The 20,799-nt window shown below is 36.4% G+C and overlaps 1 protein-coding gene across 1 annotated transcript; it reads left to right on the top strand.

Annotated features, from left to right (window-relative positions):
• Positions 1 to 310: 310 nt before the first annotated feature.
• Positions 311 to 20,263, top strand: clvs2 (clavesin 2). Its single transcript, XM_043220366.1, has 5 exons — positions 311 to 1,436; positions 3,697 to 3,871; positions 13,042 to 13,152; positions 13,358 to 13,578; positions 17,152 to 20,263. The coding sequence occupies exons 1-5, from the start codon at positions 1,048 to 1,050 to the stop codon at positions 17,252 to 17,254; spliced, it is 999 nt and encodes a 332-aa protein (XP_043076301.1). The 5' UTR covers positions 311 to 1,047; the 3' UTR covers positions 17,255 to 20,263.
• Positions 20,264 to 20,799: the final 536 nt, after the last annotated feature.

Below are 20,799 nucleotides of genomic sequence, written 5' to 3'. Positions count from 1 at the left end.
AGTTAAATACATTAATAATAATGTAGGCTAAATAATAATTCTATTAAATGACAACAACAATTATTGTTATTGTTAAAACACATTATTATTATAGTTCGGGGACAACGGCATATTTAAATAGACTACACACGAAGCAGATTCGATTCTTTTTAATTCATTCTAACAGCAACTGTTATTATTATGCCTATTTTTTATTTTATTTTTTTTTCAGAAGAACAAAAAATATGCATACGCCATATGTAAAACACGAAATAAAAAAAGCTTTATTTAGTGAGTCTCGGGGGGATACAACGCTCTCCCCTCCTCCGCCATGTGATGACGGACAGACTGTAACACCGGAGCGATGCTTGAAGTCACTCTCATCAGCAACAAAGCGAAGCAACAGCAGCAGCAGCAGCACTGACGTAAACCATCCACCACATCACCGGAACCATACGGACCGGGACCGACACCATAACGTCTCCTCCGAAGGACGCGCAGGATGGAAACGGAGCGCTGAGAGAGACTGGGATCGTGATGATGCTCGGACTCCAATTCACGGCAACGTTTGAAATGCGCGTTAAATGGAGACTCATGACAAGAGATGCTGCAGGGTGCCGCATTGCCTGGCCGCTTGACGATGGTAGGATAGAGCAGCGCTTTTAACCGTGATGCTCGTTCTCAGATGCTTTTGGGGTGGGATTAGTAGTCGATTGAACGCCTCAGATTTGATCGTACGCAAACTAAGACGATTTCATCCTGCTTAAGCCATACATGCACGCACACGTATACAATCGACGAGCACGACCAGATGAATGTATGTGTATTTACGTTGCAGACCAAGCATTAATAAACCCACAATACAGGTGAACTCAGAAGGAGTATATGAGGTGAACTAACAGTGTCGTAGCTTACACTCAGGACCATCTCCAAAGTCAGGTTTTTATTTGCAAGCGCTGCAGTGATAGGGCTCTTTATGATTGGTATTTTCATCACCGGTTACATTGGGAATATATAGTGATATTATACAGAGTACATTGTAGTCAGTTTCGTGCCGGTGCAAGGACAATGACTCATTTACAGGCAGGCCTGTCTCCAGAAACCCTGGAGAAAGCCAAGGTGGAGTTAAAGGAGAACCCCGACACTTTGCATCAGGACATACAGGAGGTGAGGGACATGATCATCACCCGTCCAGACATTGGCTTTCTCAGGACAGACGATGCTTTCATCCTGCGCTTTCTTAGAGCCCGGAAATTTAACCATTTCGAGGCCTTCCGCCTCCTGGCCCAATACTTTGAGTACCGGCAACAGAACCTAGATATGTTCAAGAACCTCAAGGCCACCGATCCGGGGATCAAGCAGGCTCTAAAGGACGGATTTCCTGGGGTTCTGTCCAATTTGGATAGATATGGGAGGAAGATACTGGTTCTGTTTGCCTCAAACTGGGATCAGAGCAGGTAGGGTGCTATTGAATTTTGGCTAATCGTGGGTAATGACTCGCACTGTAAGAGCTGTCTTTTCAGCACAAGTCTTCTGTCATTCACTAGAGCATGATGTCGAGCCATTATGAGGTGGGAAGTGTTACCTTTTACTTAAGCTTCACATCACGGTGTTACACATGTTACTGTTTCTACAGTATATAGGTCAATGACAAATAAGGATAATAGATGTTAAAAAGCTAATTCTTATAAATGTAAAATTAATCCTTCCAAAAGATGGTGTCCAGCAGTTCACAGACCTTTAAGAGACATTTTAACCATTGAGGGTGTCCTCTTCCGAGACTGACCCCTGATGACCTTTGACCCGACTCAGTATTTTACTTGGTGATCTTTTATATATGCCATTGCATTTTTTATTCACAGTGTGACAACATAAATGCATCAAGTACTTGTGGAATATTTGCTGCTGTCTTCCATTTTAAAGAAGTGATTTCAAAATGTATTTTCTAATTTAAAGAAATAAAAAATGACCATGGCAGTTTAAGGGTCCCTGGTCTGTCGTCACATGACAAAATAGCTGCATGGATGTAAATCCATTGACTTGGTTTAGGCAAATATGAGTTATTTATGCATTTGCTAGTGCATTTTGAACAGTTGATTTGGACTAAAAGAGATGTACCCGTATATAGCCTCAGTTGGTAATGTGTAACGGCCTAGGCTTGGCTGAGAGTTCAGATCCAACAAGAGTTAATCTATCATCTGTGTCCTTGAGTAAAACACTTCATCCCAGGTTACTCCAGGGACACTGTCCATGCAATAAATGCACTGTAAGCGTTCCACTAAATGGCACATTGCGAAACAAAATAAATAACATTTCTTAAAGAGCAATCAATCTGTTTATTTCACTAGTGCGTGTATTGAGGTTTGCGTGTATGGACTGTGACATGAATACTGGTATGTGAGATTAAATGTGGAGTAAAGATCCAAATTCAATCATATTGATTCATCCTTGTAACTTAGCGTGAACTTATACCACAAATCCTTCAGTAAACCGACTTCAGTAGATATACAGTGGCCTCAACAATCTTTGAATGCATAAAGAAATGAAAATTTGCTAAAATCTTCCTCACCCCCAGACCATCCTAGATGGATGTAGATAGATTTTTCTTTAATTTTTTTATGTGACAGATTTGTAGAAATATAGTATTAGTACCAGTTTATTATAGTATTAGAATGAGAGTCAAACAGCTGATAAAAACATTACAAAATGTGTTTCTGGCTAAAATATGAGTCCTCTATCTGTAATATTATTTTCTCCAGTGAAAAGTCACCTTGTCTGAATAAGGAGATGAGTATGCACATAGAGAAAGCACTACAAAATCATTCTGAACAAATGCTTTGATTTGAGAAGACAACAGGGATGGACTTTCACTGAAAGAAGCTTTATTATGGACTATGGACATATCCTGGCCTAAAGCAAGATTTTAAAGTTAAAATACCATAATAATGGATTTGTTTCTTACAAAGATGCAACAGTCCAACAAGATGGACTAGAGCGGTTTACTTGTGGATCATCGTCATGTTTTCATTGGCTGTTTGGACTTTCATTCTGACGGCACCCATTCACTGTAGAGCATGTAATGTAGTATTACATTTCTCTGAATCTGTTCTGATAAAGAAACAAACTCACGAATATCTTGTTTGGCCTGATGGTGAGTCATTTTTCAGCACTCACTTTCAATTTTGAAGTGAACTGCTTATTTAAATCATGCTTAAATATATGAATTTCATGACATTCATACGCATTCATCCAAATACTTTTTGGTGTAAATGGCAGTGCATAATTATATGCATTTATTTGTTTAGCCACCGTGCATTGATGTATAAGATTACTTTAGTGATATGTGTATATCTTTAAATGTAATTTGAGAAATCACGGCGCTAACTGCTGGTGTTTAGTCTCACCTCTTGAGAGTACATAGTGCTGGAGTCCATATCAAACAGCCTTTGAATTCATGCCAGTCGCACCATTGCCTCGGATGGCAGGGCTCTTGGCATCCTCTCACAGGAACAATGTGTGATGAACACTAGGGTCAAATCTCGCCCGATTTGCTACATTTATTGCAGCATTATGGGAAATGCTTTAAATACAAATTCTGACTACTTCGAATCAAACTTACCCGGTAACTATATGAAAAAATGTCATACGTCATTAAAAAAATAGCCCGCGTTTAGAGTTTGTTTGCAAATCTTCCTAAATGCTTGTGTTTATCTGCAGGTACACTTTTGTGGATATTCTGCGAGCTATTTTACTTTCTCTGGAGGCAATGATAGAAGACCCCGAGCTACAAGTAAATGGATTTGTCTTGATCATTGACTGGAGTAACTTCACTTTCAAGCAAGCTTCCAAGTTAACTCCAAGCATGCTGAGATTGGCAATTGAGGGCCTGCAGGTAACACTGCTGTCTTTTTTTTAATTCAATGTTTATATCGAAAAATCAACATGGATATCACAATGCGTTTTTGCACCTTCATGCATCTAAAAGCTTGTTCTTGGAAGCAATGGAACATCAAATATGTAATGTTCATAAAGCGTGCTTCGGGCTTGAATAATGAGAACTGCATAGGGAAATCCTGCTTGTGTGAGGCTGAACAGGTGCTTGTAGAGCAATCCCTCTCCTGTCAAACATTTGCCATTCTCTTTGTGAGTAACACGAACGTGAGATGACCCAATGATCTAACACGAGGAAACACAATCTGCATAGAGCAATAAAGTGAAACACATTTTTGACTTTTATTGGTGTCATTTAAATAAATGCTTAAAGTAATAGTCATAATTTACTCGCCCTCGTGCCATTCCAAATCTGTTTTCAAATCTATTTAGACAAATGTCTCAGTGTTTTTTGTTCGTATAATTAAAGTCAGTTCAGTCCAGTTATGTTTAAGACCCCATTGATTTTTATTGTATGGACAAAAATAACTGAAATACGTTTTTGTGATATGCAGATGCGATAAATACGGATTTGAAATGTCATGGAAGTAAATTTGATGACATTTTTAGCAAACTATACCTCATTTAATTTAGTATTTTCTAATTGACATTTGCAGTTTATTGCATTCTCTTAATTTTCTAAGGCCTGGTTTCACAGACAGGGCTTAGCCTAAACCAGGATTAGGCTATAGTTTAATTAGAACATTTATAAACACTATTTTGAAAAAAGCATTACTGGTGTGGATCTTAAGACAAAACAAAGTCACTGACATTTTAAGATCAGTCAGTGTGGGTTTCTTTCAGTCTAAACAGCTCAGATTTACATTTAATCTAGTACTAGGTTTAGGCCTTGTCTGTTAAACCTGCGGATGACGAAACATTACAAAAGTAACATCTATGCACAAGATATTATAGATGCTATAGCAACCGAGACTCAAATCGCGTAAAATGCACAACTTTCAATATTTTAACATCGCTACTAAACATAACCGAGCAGCGATTGTCCATGGCGCTATAAAATGGTCACTGTGCATTTAACAATAGCTAATCTGCACACAGACATCATCCATTTCCAGAAGCAGCCTCTTGAAAGCTCTCATTTAGACATCGCTCCTTTGAGGAGGGCTCGGGTCTGATATGACATGTAGGCAGTGCAGAGTGAGGCCTGTTGACTGAATATTAATGCAGGTCCATGATGAGCCTATTCCACATTCCAGTGCCTCTTCAGACAGATTAGCTGGTGAATAATTGATCGCCGCCATTAGCATCTTGCATCCACAATGTGCTGTTCACATTGAGTGGGACATCGCTTTTGTAGCTTTTTGAAAGGGAAACAATAGCGTAGATTGAGGGAAAACAGCCACAGCTAATTAGTTACAGTTCAAAAGAGTCCTCGGCAGCAAGCTTGTCAGCAGAAGTCAGGATTTACATATGTAAATATTTACAGGAATTCAGATTTTTTACTTTTTACGTGCATAAAAATTGACAAAGAGTAACTTGGGTGCATGCATTTACTGATATACACTACTGTTCAAAAGTTTGGGGTTAGTATGATTATTTATGATAGTTAGATTAGATAATTATTGCTTTTATTCAGCAGGAATGCATTACATTGATCAAAAGTGACAGTGAAAGCATTAAAAATTAATAATTGATGTAAACTGGAATGCATGGAAAAATTTTAAATTATATATATATATATATATATATGTCTGTGTGTGTTATATATGTAATTATGTAATTATATACATTTTAGTTTTTTTATCCTGCATTCCAATTAATATCAATCAAATTGCAGCTGGGTTGTTTAAATTAAATAAAAATAACCCAAAAAAATACAGCTAACTAACACAATAAAAACATGATAATAGATTAAAAACAAAAATCCTGAAAAAAAAGCAAAAAAAAAAGCATGGTTTTACAAAAATATTAAGCTGCGTTGTTTTCATCATTGACAATAATAACAAATATTTCTTGGGCGCCAAATCAGCATATAGAATGATTTCTGAAGGATCATTCAACGGCTGTTGACAATATTTCAGCTTTTTCATTAAATTCTAACTTTAAGTGTACAGAAAAATATATATTTTAAATTGTAATAATATTAAATATATATGTTTTACTACATTTTTGATAAAATAAATACGCCCCAAAAAAACTTTAGTATGTGCTGACAGCATTTCCTAAATGCTTATAGGTCAAAAGATGAGATGTGTGATGCCCCATGGTTGTATTTTGACACTGACAGACCCACAGTATGTACACCGAGTCATTAAATATGACGTTTACAGCCGGAGGGGAAATTGCACAGCTCTCCGACCCAAAAGTGCAGGGTCATGTGAAGCGTTACATCAATCTGATGCCATTGTTCATATGGACATCTGCCTGTCTTAATCACTAACGTAATAAAGCATCAAAACCATTTTTTGATGGCTCAGTGCTTTTTGGTGTTTTAGGTGATTTATCATTGAATCAACACATTATGACAGAGAGTGACAGAAACAGAAAGAATGGAAGAATGTGGACAGAAGGAAGAAGAAGGAATCTATAAACCCCTTATGTTCTCTGCTCGTTTTTATTTAATTTTTTTTTCTGTTGAGTCCATTCGATGGACTAGAATCTGTTGCAACTGATTTTTTTTTGTGTGTGCCAGAAACTATCATGTGTTTTAACAGGGTAGAAAAAAAACAACTAATGGATCCCAGAAATAGATTGCCATTTTGTGCTATTTGAGGTAATATGTGTTTATTGTTCAATTTACAGTAGAGGCATCTATCATATACGTTCTCTAGCAAATGGTGGTTCTGAAAGGAACACTTGATGCACAGAAAATGGCTGTTCTTAGCAAAATCAATAAACAGAAACATACTCCTGAGTCGAATAGAAGTAAGAGAAAGTGGTCTTGGCTTTCCTGGAGCAGTGCTTTGTTGTTCCAGCCTCTGTTGTTTGCTTCTGTGCTTTGGACATGCCTTTTGTCTCTCTTAGTCTTGAGAAATAACCCACGCTTGGCAGCCAATCACAATGGCCCAATCTTCCCCAGCCCACCCCATGCCGAGTTTCCCTGGCAACCTGTCCAACCGCCATGCTATGCACCCTCCAGATGGGCTGTGCTCACAGAGAGAGACGCACTCATGTCACTCAGCTTCCGCAGCCGTATGTGCGTGTTTCTATGTAGGGCACTGAAAGTGCATCTTAGAAAGCACAAGAAGTTCATTGTCCTGACAGACTGACATGCATCACGTTGTCGCATTCTCATAAATCAAGTCATTTTTATTGCACTGCAAGGTTTTTTATTGCTGAGAATGACAGTTGGTGGGGTATGGGCAACAATTATTATTATTTAAAATATTAATATTTACAAATATATAAATATTATTTTAACATTATTTATTTTATTTAATTTGTTGGCATTGGTTGTCTATACTTTTTAACCGCCCTGTAAAGGTTTTTTTATTGACTGACTGACGTCAGTTGTTGGAGCAGCGATTCTATTTTAATAGTAATTTAAATTAGTACATTATTTTATCATTTCTTTTTTACTTTATTTTATTTTATTGTTTTGATTTTTGTTTTATTTGTTTTTAAAGTCCTTTCAGTGGCACACCACCATTACGCCCTTGCCACAAATAACGTCTCTTATAGAATGTCATGTCTCTTAAAGGAACAGTACACAAAATATTACAATTATGTCATCATTTACTCAAACTTTTTTGGCTGAACAACAAAAATAAGCATTTTAGTACTCAAGAACATTTTTGTGGAATAGAAAGTTTCCATGGATTTCAAACGTTCTTAATGGAATTACTGATGTCAATAAACCTTTATTTTTAAGAGTGTACTGCTTTCAAACACCATTCTTTTTTTTCAATCCAAAGAGATTTCATTCAAGTTCATCGTCTTGGTTTGAACAGCTATATGCTCAGGGCATAAGGTCTGTGCAATATTTATAGTGCCCAGCAGTCTTTGTCCCGTAAGCAAACACAGCAAAGCGTGATCCGGGGAGGTGGCCCGTTGTCAGTCCCTAGTTAATCAACATGGCACCTTGCACATGGAAAGAGTTTGCATCTCTCACGTCATTTGGTTTGACTGGCTCATGTGGGTTCTAGATCCACTGCTGCCTCCCAGAAAGCAGAGAGCTTCTACGTGTCTTGCTTATCTGGGAAACGGCACTAGACATATCCGGGCCTGCAGGACTGGAGTTAGACTAATTGTTTTGCTCTCTGCAAAGTGGCACAGTTATGGTCGCGCTCTGTTTATCGCACTATAACGGGGCTGTTCTGATCTGTAGCAGAGCTGTCAGCTAGTGAGTAGAGCTTCGTCTTTGTGTTAGCGGCCTTGCATTGCTAAGCTCAGTGGGCTGGATCTGGCAGAGTGTAGATAAAATGTCTCCTGTAGAGCTCAATTATTGATGTGAGCAATGGTATGTGTCAGAGCGTGAAGCTTCTTATTACTGGTTTGTGCAGTTATAGTTCATTTGTCTTAGATTTGAACACGGGATGCTAACTGTTTGTATGTTAGCCGCAGCTTCGGAAAACAGAGCTCACGGACTGCTCTGTGTATATTGCACTCAAAAGAAGCAAAAGTGAGCTCAAATCTGTCTGTTGTGTAATTTTTGTATATCATAGAGCGCAAAATTGTATTAAAAAATGTCATATTTGAATTTTCAATGGCTAACAATTTTAACTGGTCTGTTAAATAAAATGGTTTAATATATGATTATCTAATATTAAATTAAATGAGTTGCTATAGGGATTTTGATTTGAACACTAGAAAGAAAAACATACTTCAAAGTTACATTTAGTATATTTCATTTAAAGCGAGAACAAGTATTTTTCTTTTTCAACTTCAATTTTCATGTTTTAAGCTTAACCTCATTCTGTTTTGTTAGATTTCTCCTTAGACGTTTCCTAGGATGTTTAGATGTCATTACTGGAAAATACAGATTTTATTTATTTATTTTTATTTGTTTAAGTATAACCGCATCAAAATGAAGTTGTTTTGAATAAATTAATTTAGCATGTTAAATAATATTCTCAAAACTAGCGGTAACCCTTGCAAATATATATTTTTTCAAAATTAAGTGATTGTTGAGCAGAATGGGCCACAATGCGGATCACATCTTATGCTGATAGAATAAAGAGTCTGGCTACAGAATACTATTTGCATTTTACGGTCACAAAACCTTTGTTTATCACCTCCTTAAGACTTCTCGAAATCAGATCTTATAACCAGGAATCCCGTCACTGAAACTAGGACAGCTCACTGACTCTGACTGATATGTACTATTTGGTAAGGAGACCATGATAAAATACTAGCTTTACCTCAGGCTATGTCTTTCAAAAGGACTCCAGCAAATGGATTTTTTTTTTTTTTTCAATTACCTTGCTCGAGTTCAGTCGTGCATCATCAGTGACTCCAGACAAGAAAAAGAGATGGAGGTTTCATGTCAAGCCACTGAAATAAAATGCACAGATGAAATCAGCGGTCCGTCAGCTTATACAGAGACAAAAAACAAGCTTATAAAGCTCTACGCAAAGCAAATCTTTGATAAACTGTAATTTAGCGGCACTGTTTAAAACCGGTAATTATTTAACATTGCAGATTGATGTTTTAAATGGCTCCTGATTTCACGATGAGGCACTTTTAAGAGCAATTATCCTGTGGCTCTACTCCTTTCTAGTCAATCTGACCTGCTGCCAGAATCCATGTTAGCTGCTTGATGGCTTTGAATTCAAGCTAATACAAGCTCACTAAAGCCTTTTTCAACAATCCATTTGAGTGCATCACTTGACCAAAACAGGAGCATTATGCATAAAAGCCAGATCACTCCCTAAGTGTCTTTTATATTTTTATGAGTAGTTCATGTAAAAAACCTTGACATTAACAAAAATTCCGTGTTTTTCATCTGCTTTCCGCTATGCTGTGGTGACCTGCTGTAAAAAGTATTCTTATGCAGGACTGCAGAAACAATCCATAACAAAAACATGCGCGCTTTTAAATTCCACTCCTGCATTTTTTTTCCCAATAATTTTACAGTGACAGCTATGCATATAAAGCTGCACATTTTTGTCAACAGTTACTTTAGCTAATGTTTTTTTAGCTAATGTTAACATTGCCGAGCATGACTTCGTTCATGAATATTAATTATATTATGTTACGTTCTTCCTGATTTTGTGAAGGTAGCTGCCCTAGTTTCCGTGACAGGATTTTTAGATATGAAACCTGTTTTCTAAGATCCTTTAGAGGAGAATAGGAAATGTTTCTCGATCCCAAAATATAAATAGTCTTCCACTGTCTTAGGCATAGACTTTTTGTCTATCAGCATAAAGTGGACACTGGTACCTGAGCACCTCTTAAGAAACCTATTGGTTTTCAATAGTAAAGTCATTGTTTGGGTTATTTACTCACAATTCCTGTTTTTCTATACCTGTATGAATTGATTATACAGCTATTCATTTTTAAAATGTTCATTTTTGATGGAACTGCACTTCTAAGGTTTTTATTCTCTTTCAAAAAGCGAAAATGAACAGATATTAGTTCAATGTTTTGAAAGTTGGAGTTTAGTTGGCCATCCATTTTAACTGGATTGACCTGCATTTGAGCGTTCGCTGCGTATATTATATTAGAGTATATTAGAGCTATGAATGAATTATGCTTTATCAAGTCGCATCTCCTATATAGCGCTATATGCAATTATCCATACAGATTGTTTCAAATCAATTTCACATTAATGAACAGAAAAACAGTGTTAATGTTTAAAAAAAAAAATCAGATTAGAAAGGCACTTGTCTCATTTCTCAGCTCACTTCAGTTCAGTGTTGTTTCGATTCGGTTCAATATCTGCCCGAGTTCATTAATAATGAAACAAGTTCAATTCCGCTATAAGCAGCTCTACGGAGAACAACCACGTCATTATTCAGCTCGTGTCCGTTTTTTGGATGATTTGTTTTGGTTGCTGCCTATGCAGAGATTTTGCTGAGTGGGCCGCCTATGTAGACGTTCGACTGTATGTAGTTCTAATTCAAAGATCGTTGGATTAAGCATTTCAGTCTTTCTGCTTTAAAACGTCATATTTGATTCACTGCTGCTTGCTGTTTCTTTGAAATTCATTGTGAAATTTACTAGTGAAATCCACACCTTTTTAGTCTAGACTTTCAGCTCGCTATGTTGCAGAACTGAACCCCCGGTTTAATCCCGAGAACTCAGGTCTGTTATAACTTTTGCATTCAGTGATGCTTTTTCAGCGTAGCAGGAGCAGACTGTGTGGAATTCTCGAATCCAGCAAATAGAGCATAATGGCTGCTTGCCTTCCCCTGTTACCCCTGTCTCCTCCCGCTGTCACACTACAGGGACACAGATCAATCAGGTTTCACCAGCTCACACCAGAGTTGAGCTATTCATGTTTAATGCAGCTGAGACCTTTATCTCGCTCGGCAGCAGCAGGGTCTCAGAGCGGAGATATCATCATGTGTGTCGACACCACCTGCTGGCAAATGCCTCGTAGCCCCTCCTCTGAAGAGTCGGCCAATCGGCATGCGTTTGCACCGTCACCTGCTTCTGTGTCAGATCGAGAGCCAGATCTAACGCCCACAAGGCTGCGGGTCTGCCACCGGACGGTGGCCCGGGGGCCTCGGTGGCTTCGGCACGCTTGCTTGCAGCTGTCCATCATCGGCTTTACGCCAGTGGTGCCAACAAAACAGTTCTGTGATGATATGAGAGTCAATGAGAAGCAATAAACAAGACCATGATGTGATGACTGGCACTGAATTTAAAAACTGGGCGCCCCAAATCATCATATGTGACCCTGAACAACAAAACCTGTTTTAAGCTGCGCTGGTTCATTTGTAGCAAAAGCCGACAATTGTATGGGTTAAAAATTATACATTTTTATTTATTTAGCAAATGAAATAAATCAAAACTTTATTATTAGTAGTAATATTCATTGCTAAGAACTTCATTCGGACAACTTTAAAGGCGATTTTTTTTGCACCGTCAGAAACCACACATCAGTGGAAAGCTTATTTATTCAGCTATAATATAAAAAAAACAAAACAACAAAAACCTTTATGACTGGTTATGTGGTCCAGAGTCACATATTAGAACGATTTCTGAAGAATCATGTGTCACTGAAGATTGGAGTAATGGCTCGTTTGGCATCATAGGCGGAAATTACATGTTAAAATAAAAAAACAATGTTTCGCAATATTTTTTTACTGGATTTTTATTTAAATAAGTGCAGCCTAATCATCATTGGCTTCTTTCTCACAGCTTCACTAGACACAAGTTTACATTCTGTAACCTGGGACTTGTAAGTCTTTGCCGTCATTACTTACGTCTTGATTTTCGTGAGCTTAGCGAAGGACCGCAAGACGGCATCATTACGAAGCTTCCCGGAACCCTTGCAGTCAGCTTTATGAATATGGATTACTGTTCAGGGCAGATTAGCGAACACAGCAAAGTATTTATCAACTTCAGCAGTGTGATATCAGGAGAAATGGGAATTATGCCTGCTTTTTGGTGTAATCCTCTGTGGAATCATGAACTTGTCTCAAGGTACTACAAATGAGCATGAGCATGAGGGGAGAGATGTAATAATTTTATCATATTTTTTTTCTCATTACAATTTTTGCAATAACAAAATATGCATACACATTTACATAAACTTACACATACGGTACATTTTCAAGTAGTAAATACAGCACAGATTATTGGCGTGTATTTGACAAGAAAATACTATTTCTATTTCTTTACTTCAAAATTTCACATTTCTACTAGTACTTTCTAAGTAAACTTAGCTTATTCCACTATTTTTTTATTCAGTTTATAGTCTGGTTTCATTTCAAGCAAAAATCTTTTTCTCTCTCTCTCTCTCTCTCTCTCTCTCTCTCTCTCTCTCTCTCTCTCTCTCTCTCTCTCTCTATATATATATATATAAATAAAAGAAAATAAACTGTGTACATATATATATATATATATATATATATTATTTAGTTACTATAAACAATTTTTAATAATTTACATTTTTTTTAAGTTTTCTAAAATATTATCTTCATGATATGATATTTTATAAGCATATTATATATAATAATAATATTCCTGTATTTATTTCTTTATTTTCTCTACTACCCACAGGATAGCTTTCCAGCAAGGTTTGGAGGGATTCATTTTGTCAATCAACCTTGGTACATCCACGCTTTGTACACAGTCATCCGGCCTTTCCTCAAGGACAAAACAAGAAAAAGGGTAAAAGAACTTTTACATTTTCAGACTTTGTTTGTCTGTTTTCTTCAATAATTTCATCATTTGTCACTGTTCTGTTTATGCACATGCGATTAACTCCAAAATATACGCGCAGACCACCGAATGCTAAACAGTAAAAGCTGCACCAGTCAGTTACTATGATAAAATAACCAGGCAAATAACAATATTTGATGTGTTGTACACTTAGATTTTCATGCATGGAAACAATCTGAACAGCTTGCATCAGCTGATCTTGCCTGAGATTCTGCCGTCTGAGCTTGGTGGCATGCTGCCTCCTTATGACATGGGCACCTGGGCCAGAACGTTGCTGGACCACGCATATGACGAGGAGACGGACTACTGCCCCGAATCCTACACCTTGTCTGTCAAAGACCTGGAGAAAGACCTGTCCCCCAAAACTATGAAGAGGTCTGTTACTTCATGTTCTAGCATCAGTGCTATCTATTCATCAGTTGTGGAATATTTTAGTATTATTTGTTTTATATATATATATATATATATATATATATATATATATATATATATATATATATATATATATATTCACATTATATTTAGAAATATATTAAAGATTTCATTTTAATTTGAGTTTTTTGTAATTTTCTGAGTTTTTGTCATTTTTTTTGTAATATCTTATTTTTTTTAGTTCACTTAATTCACTTTTTCACTTTATTTTAAGGCTAAATGTTAAGTTCTTTTACGTTTTTTAACTTCCTAAAATATTATATTAATGTATGCATTCAATATTTAATTCTTTATTACATTTTTTATTACTTCAAACAGTTTTTAATCGTTTTAATTTGGTTTTTAGTTAACCTGAACGCCGATGCTCATTTAAAAAAAGCGCGTGAGGTCATCAAACCGGCCATATTACTTACATGTTGTTGTTTATTTCTAATAATCTCACTGAATGACATCATTTGGGGCGGCTTGCCATGGAAACAGCATTTGATTGTTCGCAGTCTTCATTCAAGTAGAATTATCAAGAGGATAACAAAAATAAGCAGCTTTGCTAGAGGCGTAAAAGAAGCTACAGTGTTTGTTAAAGGAGTCACATTTGAGCTGTATGTTTCTTCTTGGTTATGGTGCTTAGCAACCGATTGCCTAGTTTTATGATAAAATGCAGCTATTCTTAATGAAATAAGCATTTTGGGTTTGACCCAGTGTCTTGAGCTCGTTTCAGTGATCAAGACAGGGTCAAGTGTCATGAAATCATCATGAGGGAGTGAAGCTCATCTATACATGGATGCATATAGAGCGTTAATACGGGTTTACCTGTGGCAAACATCTTTCTTTCTTTTTTTGCCTTCTGCAGCTGGGGCTGTACTTGTACAGATATGTTGGCTACCAAATATAGCAGTTTGCAATGGCTTTTTTGGCTCTCACATTTAAAGCAACTGTTTGTAGTGTTTGAATTCTATCAAAGCGTCTGGGGGTTGCAGTATTTGGAAGAAAGTAGGTCTTAGATGTTTTTCTATTGCTAAGATCAAAGTACTGTTCCTTAAACAGCTCTGGCTATTAAACTAAACCTCCCAGTCCGGGCATAACACATCTATGTTCATAAAAAAAATAAGCTTTGGTGGAATCCTCCGCCCTCTATTGTGAATTATTCTCTAGCGCTGTATTATTAATATAGTTTATCATTTTTTAGATCATCTGGTGATGATCTATGTACATATAATGACATTTAGTTCCATGTATGGACACAGTCACAAACAGTTCATATACTGGGGCTTTGGTTTACAATAGTGAGAAATGATCCCATTGTAATAATACACATTACATCTTATCACCTAAATTGATTATGTCCACAGCAAAATTAAGTGAAAATTTTTTTTTATTTATATATATATATATATATATATATATATATATATATATATATATATATATATATATATATTGATATAATGAATATATCAACAGTGTATAGTATTCAATTAGTGGTTTAAATTTCCACTTCCTTATACTCCCTAAAATGTCATTGTGTTAAAATGAGTGCGAGTCTAGGAACATCTGATTTTAAAAAGCTCACACCTCCCACAATCTTCCAAAGGGTAAATTATTCAGAGTAATTAAAACCACACTTGGTCGTTTTGTCTGCTCTAAAAAGGTCACATGGACATCACTTTTTTTCCGCCAACACCGTTTTCTCTTGTGTTTGCATCGGGTTGCACTCAGATAGCTTGAATTCTTGCTGTGACGTTAGTTTAACAGCTTATTTGCGTCATTCTGTGATTTGTTCCGTGTGAAAAAGATGTAGTTCATTATCCTCAAGAGATGTTTTGTGTTATTACCGTTGGTAGGTCGCTGTGATTTTAGAATTTGCTAGACATTTTTGACTGTTTGCTTTGTCTAGGTCTGTCACAGAGACAGGTGGGATGTCTCCAAACACCAGTGATATCTGTCAAGTAGTTTATTTCATGTTTGGTATTTAAGAATAAAAACAACAACAACAAAAACAAAAAAACACTGTTCCTTTGGGGCAAATTAGAGCAGTCATATCTTTTAGAGTGAACACAAATTTAGTTTTTTTGAATAAAGGAAAGCGGTCATAAATACTTATTTCATATTTCCTGCAGTTATTTTTTTGGTAATGACTGGATAACCGTATATTATCTCTAACATATCATAGCCCACTTTTTCCAATCCAGTCAGTTCCCGGTGGAATCACTCTGTCCTACATTATTTCCTTCTGAATATTTAGTGCATCAAATACATCGCATCGCTGAAGCTAAATGCAGTGAAAAAAAATTGATTTCTTTTGTTAAATCTAGCAGTTGCTAGATACGAGACATCTGTTTTTGTTGAATTTTCATGATTACAATCATGCTTCATACATAAATGCGTCAGTCAGAGGAAAGTGCCCCAGATCTGTGCATGATGAACGACAGCACACTGTCCTCAAAGCTTCTTATGCCTCTACGAGAGGGCTACATCAAAAGTAGGCCAACACAGTGCACTAAGATGGCATGTTCCATTACACATCCTTCACTTTAAACGCTTGTGACATGCACAATGCATCATTAATTTGTGCAACTGAACTCGCGGTGCCCCGTTTACGTACCTAAAAGTTTCATTGGGGTTGGAATATCTGAAAGTGAATGTTACTATCTATCGACCTATCTATACATTAATCTAGTTCAGTGTGAAAACAGTCAGACACTGAGAGAAACAGAATATTGAATGAGGGAAATAGAGGGCGTGGCTTGTTTTCTCTATTGCAAATTGATTGGATGTAGTAAAATACGGGAGGAGCACTTTCAGGCTTCCATTAAAAATTACGAAGGCACACTAATGTTTTCGTGGATAGCCTCGCAACGGTTCATCCAGTGGTTCGCCACAAAAATAGCAACGTATGCTAACAGGATAAATGTAGTTCATTTTGATTTCACGCTGACTTTATTGAATTGATTTATATTTTATATTTGGTATGTTTCCCTCAAAACTGAACATTTGTTGAAATTGTACTGATTCTCAGGACACAGAAGATGTAGATGAGTAAAGATTTGGGGAAATTTAGTATTATTATTAAGATGTTTTTAACTTGTTTCCATCTTAAATATGAGTCTTTTATCCATGTTACTTTTTCCAAATGATAAAAGTTGTCTTGTCTGAATTAGGAGAGAATTTTTTTTAAACAAAAACAGTTATGAACAAATATTTTGGTGGATGATACAATGCTAAATGTATCCAAATCTGTTTAAATGATAAAACAAACTCATCTACATTTTGAATGTCTTGAAGGTGAGTGCATTTTCAGCACATTTAGATTCTTAGATGAACCGCTGATGACTTTCTTATTAGATTAGAAAATATATATAATAATTTAAGAATTTTTTTAACCTCACATTGTCACGCCATTACTTTTCTTATTTATTTTGAGGTTTAAATTTAGCGTCTTGGCTTTTCAGTGGATTTCTCATTTCTCGGTCGTGCATCTTGAAATCCGCTGTATTCATATTTTATTTATACCCACAGGTCTCAGTCCGTGGTGGAACCAGGTGTCCTGAAACGACCAGAAAAAGTGAAAAGCGAAGAAGAAAACATGCAGCCGCTGCTTTCCTGGACTAAAGGCTCTTAATTCCCCAGGCAACGAGGAAACGTCAAGCCCCGTACGCTGGGGAGGAGAGCACCTTGTTCCTATAATGCGAGAAAAAAAAAATGTACAAAGAAAGGAAATGTTAAAAAGCTAAAGAACACACGAACAGCCTCCAGGAACACTGCAGAGAGCTGCCAGTTAAAATCATATTTTTGAAGCAAAGAGCTAACGGCGGACGTCCGTATGTAATTGTCAAGTGCCAATTCAAATCTGTAAATACACTTCAGTTCTAGACGTGAGATTGAGGGAGTAATTGTGACATGAACCTGTAAAGACTGCTGTGAATATCCTGTGTGTGCTTCTCGTGATTATTATGTAGAACATGGTACTGTAGGATGGATAATCATGCTTATAAAGATTCACAAGCTTTGGGGTATCCTACATTTATAATCCCCAAATCAGGAGTCGCTCAGGAGTATTTCGAAAGGAACGCATAGAGCTATTGGCGGAGTCAGACAGGCATATGCTACTTCCATTAAAGAAAACACCATCGCCGGTCCAGGTTTCAGTGTTTCACAGCAAATACCCCTTTACGGAGAAAGGATTTTTCTAACGAGCGTTTACTAATATTATTTTACCACAACGTAAGCTGTGTTTTCCGTTTAGTATTCTTATATCCCAGAGGGGTTGAGTCACGTTTAAGTAGGCTTTAGCTGATTCTTCACTGATGGCCTTGTTGTTTACACTTTGTCGTAGAGCCGTGGAATATCGCTTTATTTCGTAACCATTTCCATATTAGGCTTATAAGTTGGTTTCCAAGGCATTTGTATCCATACCAAGGACCAGATAGAGTAAAACAAAGTACCGTCTTTGCAGTCTTTCCAACTTCAGAGTCACTGCTTCTGAAGTTAAAGAAATAGTTCACCCAAAAATGAGAATTTTCTCTTTATTTACTCACCTTGCGTCAAAAAAATGTGTTATTTTAGTATCGCTGAGATACTATTATAGTTTAGTAATATTTTATTAACTAAATGAATCGTTTAAAAACTATATGTGTTGATATATTTAATATATATGTTGCCCATATGTTGACATTTTTCCTTGAAACCTGAAAGGAGAGTTTTGGGAGTTCGGAGCAACACACTCACATGGTGAGTAAGACAGTACGTTCATTTTTGGTTGCTCTATTTCTATTCCTAAGTATTATTTAAAGTTCTTCAGTATTACAAAAACGGAATTAAACTGTAACACTAACACAGCGGTTGACACAGAGCCATTAAAAGGTGTTGTACAGTGACACATGCTAGTGCATGCTTCCACATGCTTATATCGGTCAGCTTATGGTTTAGATCGTGTGAAAATAGTTTACTCTAAATTATTCAGCTGTTTAATGGAATGCTGTGTTGTCATTAGTCTTTGGCAATAGGATTTTTACAGCGGTTTAGTTTCAAGCCCAAATGAGTGAAATTAAAACTCAGAATTTGTCAGTTTTATTTCAGGGATTTTTTTTTTATTTAAGTGCGTGTGTGTGTGTGTGTGTTTGTGTGTGTGTGTGTATGGTACAAGGGCAATATACAGTACATTTAAAATGCATAAAGTACATACAAATCTTCCAGGCTTCACATTTTTGCTGAGAAACACATCCTCGCTGATTTCAAACAAGCGATACTTCCCAGACAAAAGTTAACGTAAAAATACACAATCAAAGCGTCTAACTTGGCTGAACAGTCCGTAGGAATACTTAAGTTATCTACATGATGTAAAATTCAGCGGCCACCGCTTTCCGATTTTTATTTTCTTATTTCATGTAAAATTACAACTCCTCAACTATTACACATGCGCTGTTGAAAACTTGCATATACGCTGAAACGTACAATATGCATTGACGGCATCTAATGTAATTTTTATATGCTATATATGTTTGATACGAGGTCATTGATTATATACAAACAGTAATGTATTAATAATTCCATGCAGTTAACTTGCATGCGGTTAAGTTGTTTATACATAAAGTTACGTTTTAGATGCCGTTAATGCATTAATTATGTACGTTTCGGTATTGTTCTGTAAACATTTTTTAAACAAATCCCTCTTTTCCCATCTGCAGCTTTAAACACAGGCTTAACAAGTCAATCTGTACCAGATTTTCTCCTTGCCACAACAAAATTAGGACTTTTTATATTTTGTGGACAGCTTGTTGTGTTAAGATAGGTGATCTCTGGTTTTTATTTGCTGAAATTAAAGTCAGCCCACTCTCATGACTCACCGGGCTTCAGACATCCAGAGGAGCGAAAAATGTTTCTAAAACCTTGCTTTATCATCCTGAACAGAAACAGGGAGAACAAAAAAGTTGAAAATTGGCCGTTTTGAATTCGAATGTATTTCCTAGAGAGTAATGTGATGACTTTGGGTTGAGAGAATGGCGTTATGTATAGTCATGATTACATTTCCTCTGTCACGTTTGGATACAATGAGCAGGAAGGCCTCAAAACGATGGTGTAAATTGTTACAGTATATATTTAGTAGAGCTGTGTTAATGCCATGATCGGTATTTTATTACACCTTGAATTTATTTGTATTCCTGTATTGTATATGTTTTTGGTCATGCTGCATTATGAACAGCCTTGTTTGTATTTTAGGCAATGGGAATGTTGATCAAATTGTCTTCATTTTTCTAGCCTTGCTTTCTATGGATAATGTACATGTATTGCCATTACAACCAAAGCAACCCTTGGTCAAGGAAACCAACAATTATCCCCAGCTTTTCTAAAGACTACAGGAACAATACATTTGGTATTTCTTTGATTGTTGGCTTATCTTTTCCATATCACTTTGATTGTATAATAGGATGTTAGTGCTGAGAAGCCCATGCAGTATAGAGGTATTATCATGCAGAACAATACATGTGGTTTAAAGGAACATGTTGAATGGAAGTAAATATGTGTATATGTCCTTTCAAAATGCTGAGATAAATTATGTAACTGAAACTAAACTGCGAAAGGAAAAAAAAGCAGCCAATAAATATTGATATACATAGTTTAAACCTACGAATCAATGTTTCTTTGAATTTAATTTTGCATTTTTTTTTTTATTTATTTTAGGTCTATCATTAGAAAGAGAAATTATACTTTTATTCAACAAGGACGCGTTAGAGATGCATAGCTGATTAAAAGTAAAGGCAAAGTTATTTATATATCTTCCTCAAATAATTCTCAACTAATTGTTTCCACAAAAGCATTAATCTACACAACTATTCTGAACGCTGATAATAACAGTTAGGGGTGATATGTAATCATGGGGGAAATATGTATGTACACCTAAAATAATTGTGTAAGTAGAAAAAAAATATACAAATGCTTTTAGAAACAGTTTAGTCCCCCCTCCCCTTCCTCACAATGGTTTGGCCCGCGGCCTGCTTTCCCGGTTCATCTCACCTACGAGTCAGGTATGTGGCTGCGGCTTCATTAGTAGTTGTGGTAGGATATTTGTTTCTCTTTAATGTAGTTGATGCTGATTCCTTAATAAATTAGTCATGGCAAATGCCGATAACCGATGTGATTTTCCATGAATCTGCTACGTTAGCGATT

This window comes from Puntigrus tetrazona, chromosome 20, assembly GCF_018831695.1.
Source record: "Puntigrus tetrazona isolate hp1 chromosome 20, ASM1883169v1, whole genome shotgun sequence".
Taxonomy (NCBI): Eukaryota; Metazoa; Chordata; class Actinopteri; order Cypriniformes; family Cyprinidae; genus Puntigrus; species Puntigrus tetrazona.
The sequence above is the reverse complement of the archived record's forward strand: the minus strand, read 5'-3'. Positions and strand labels throughout refer to the sequence as shown.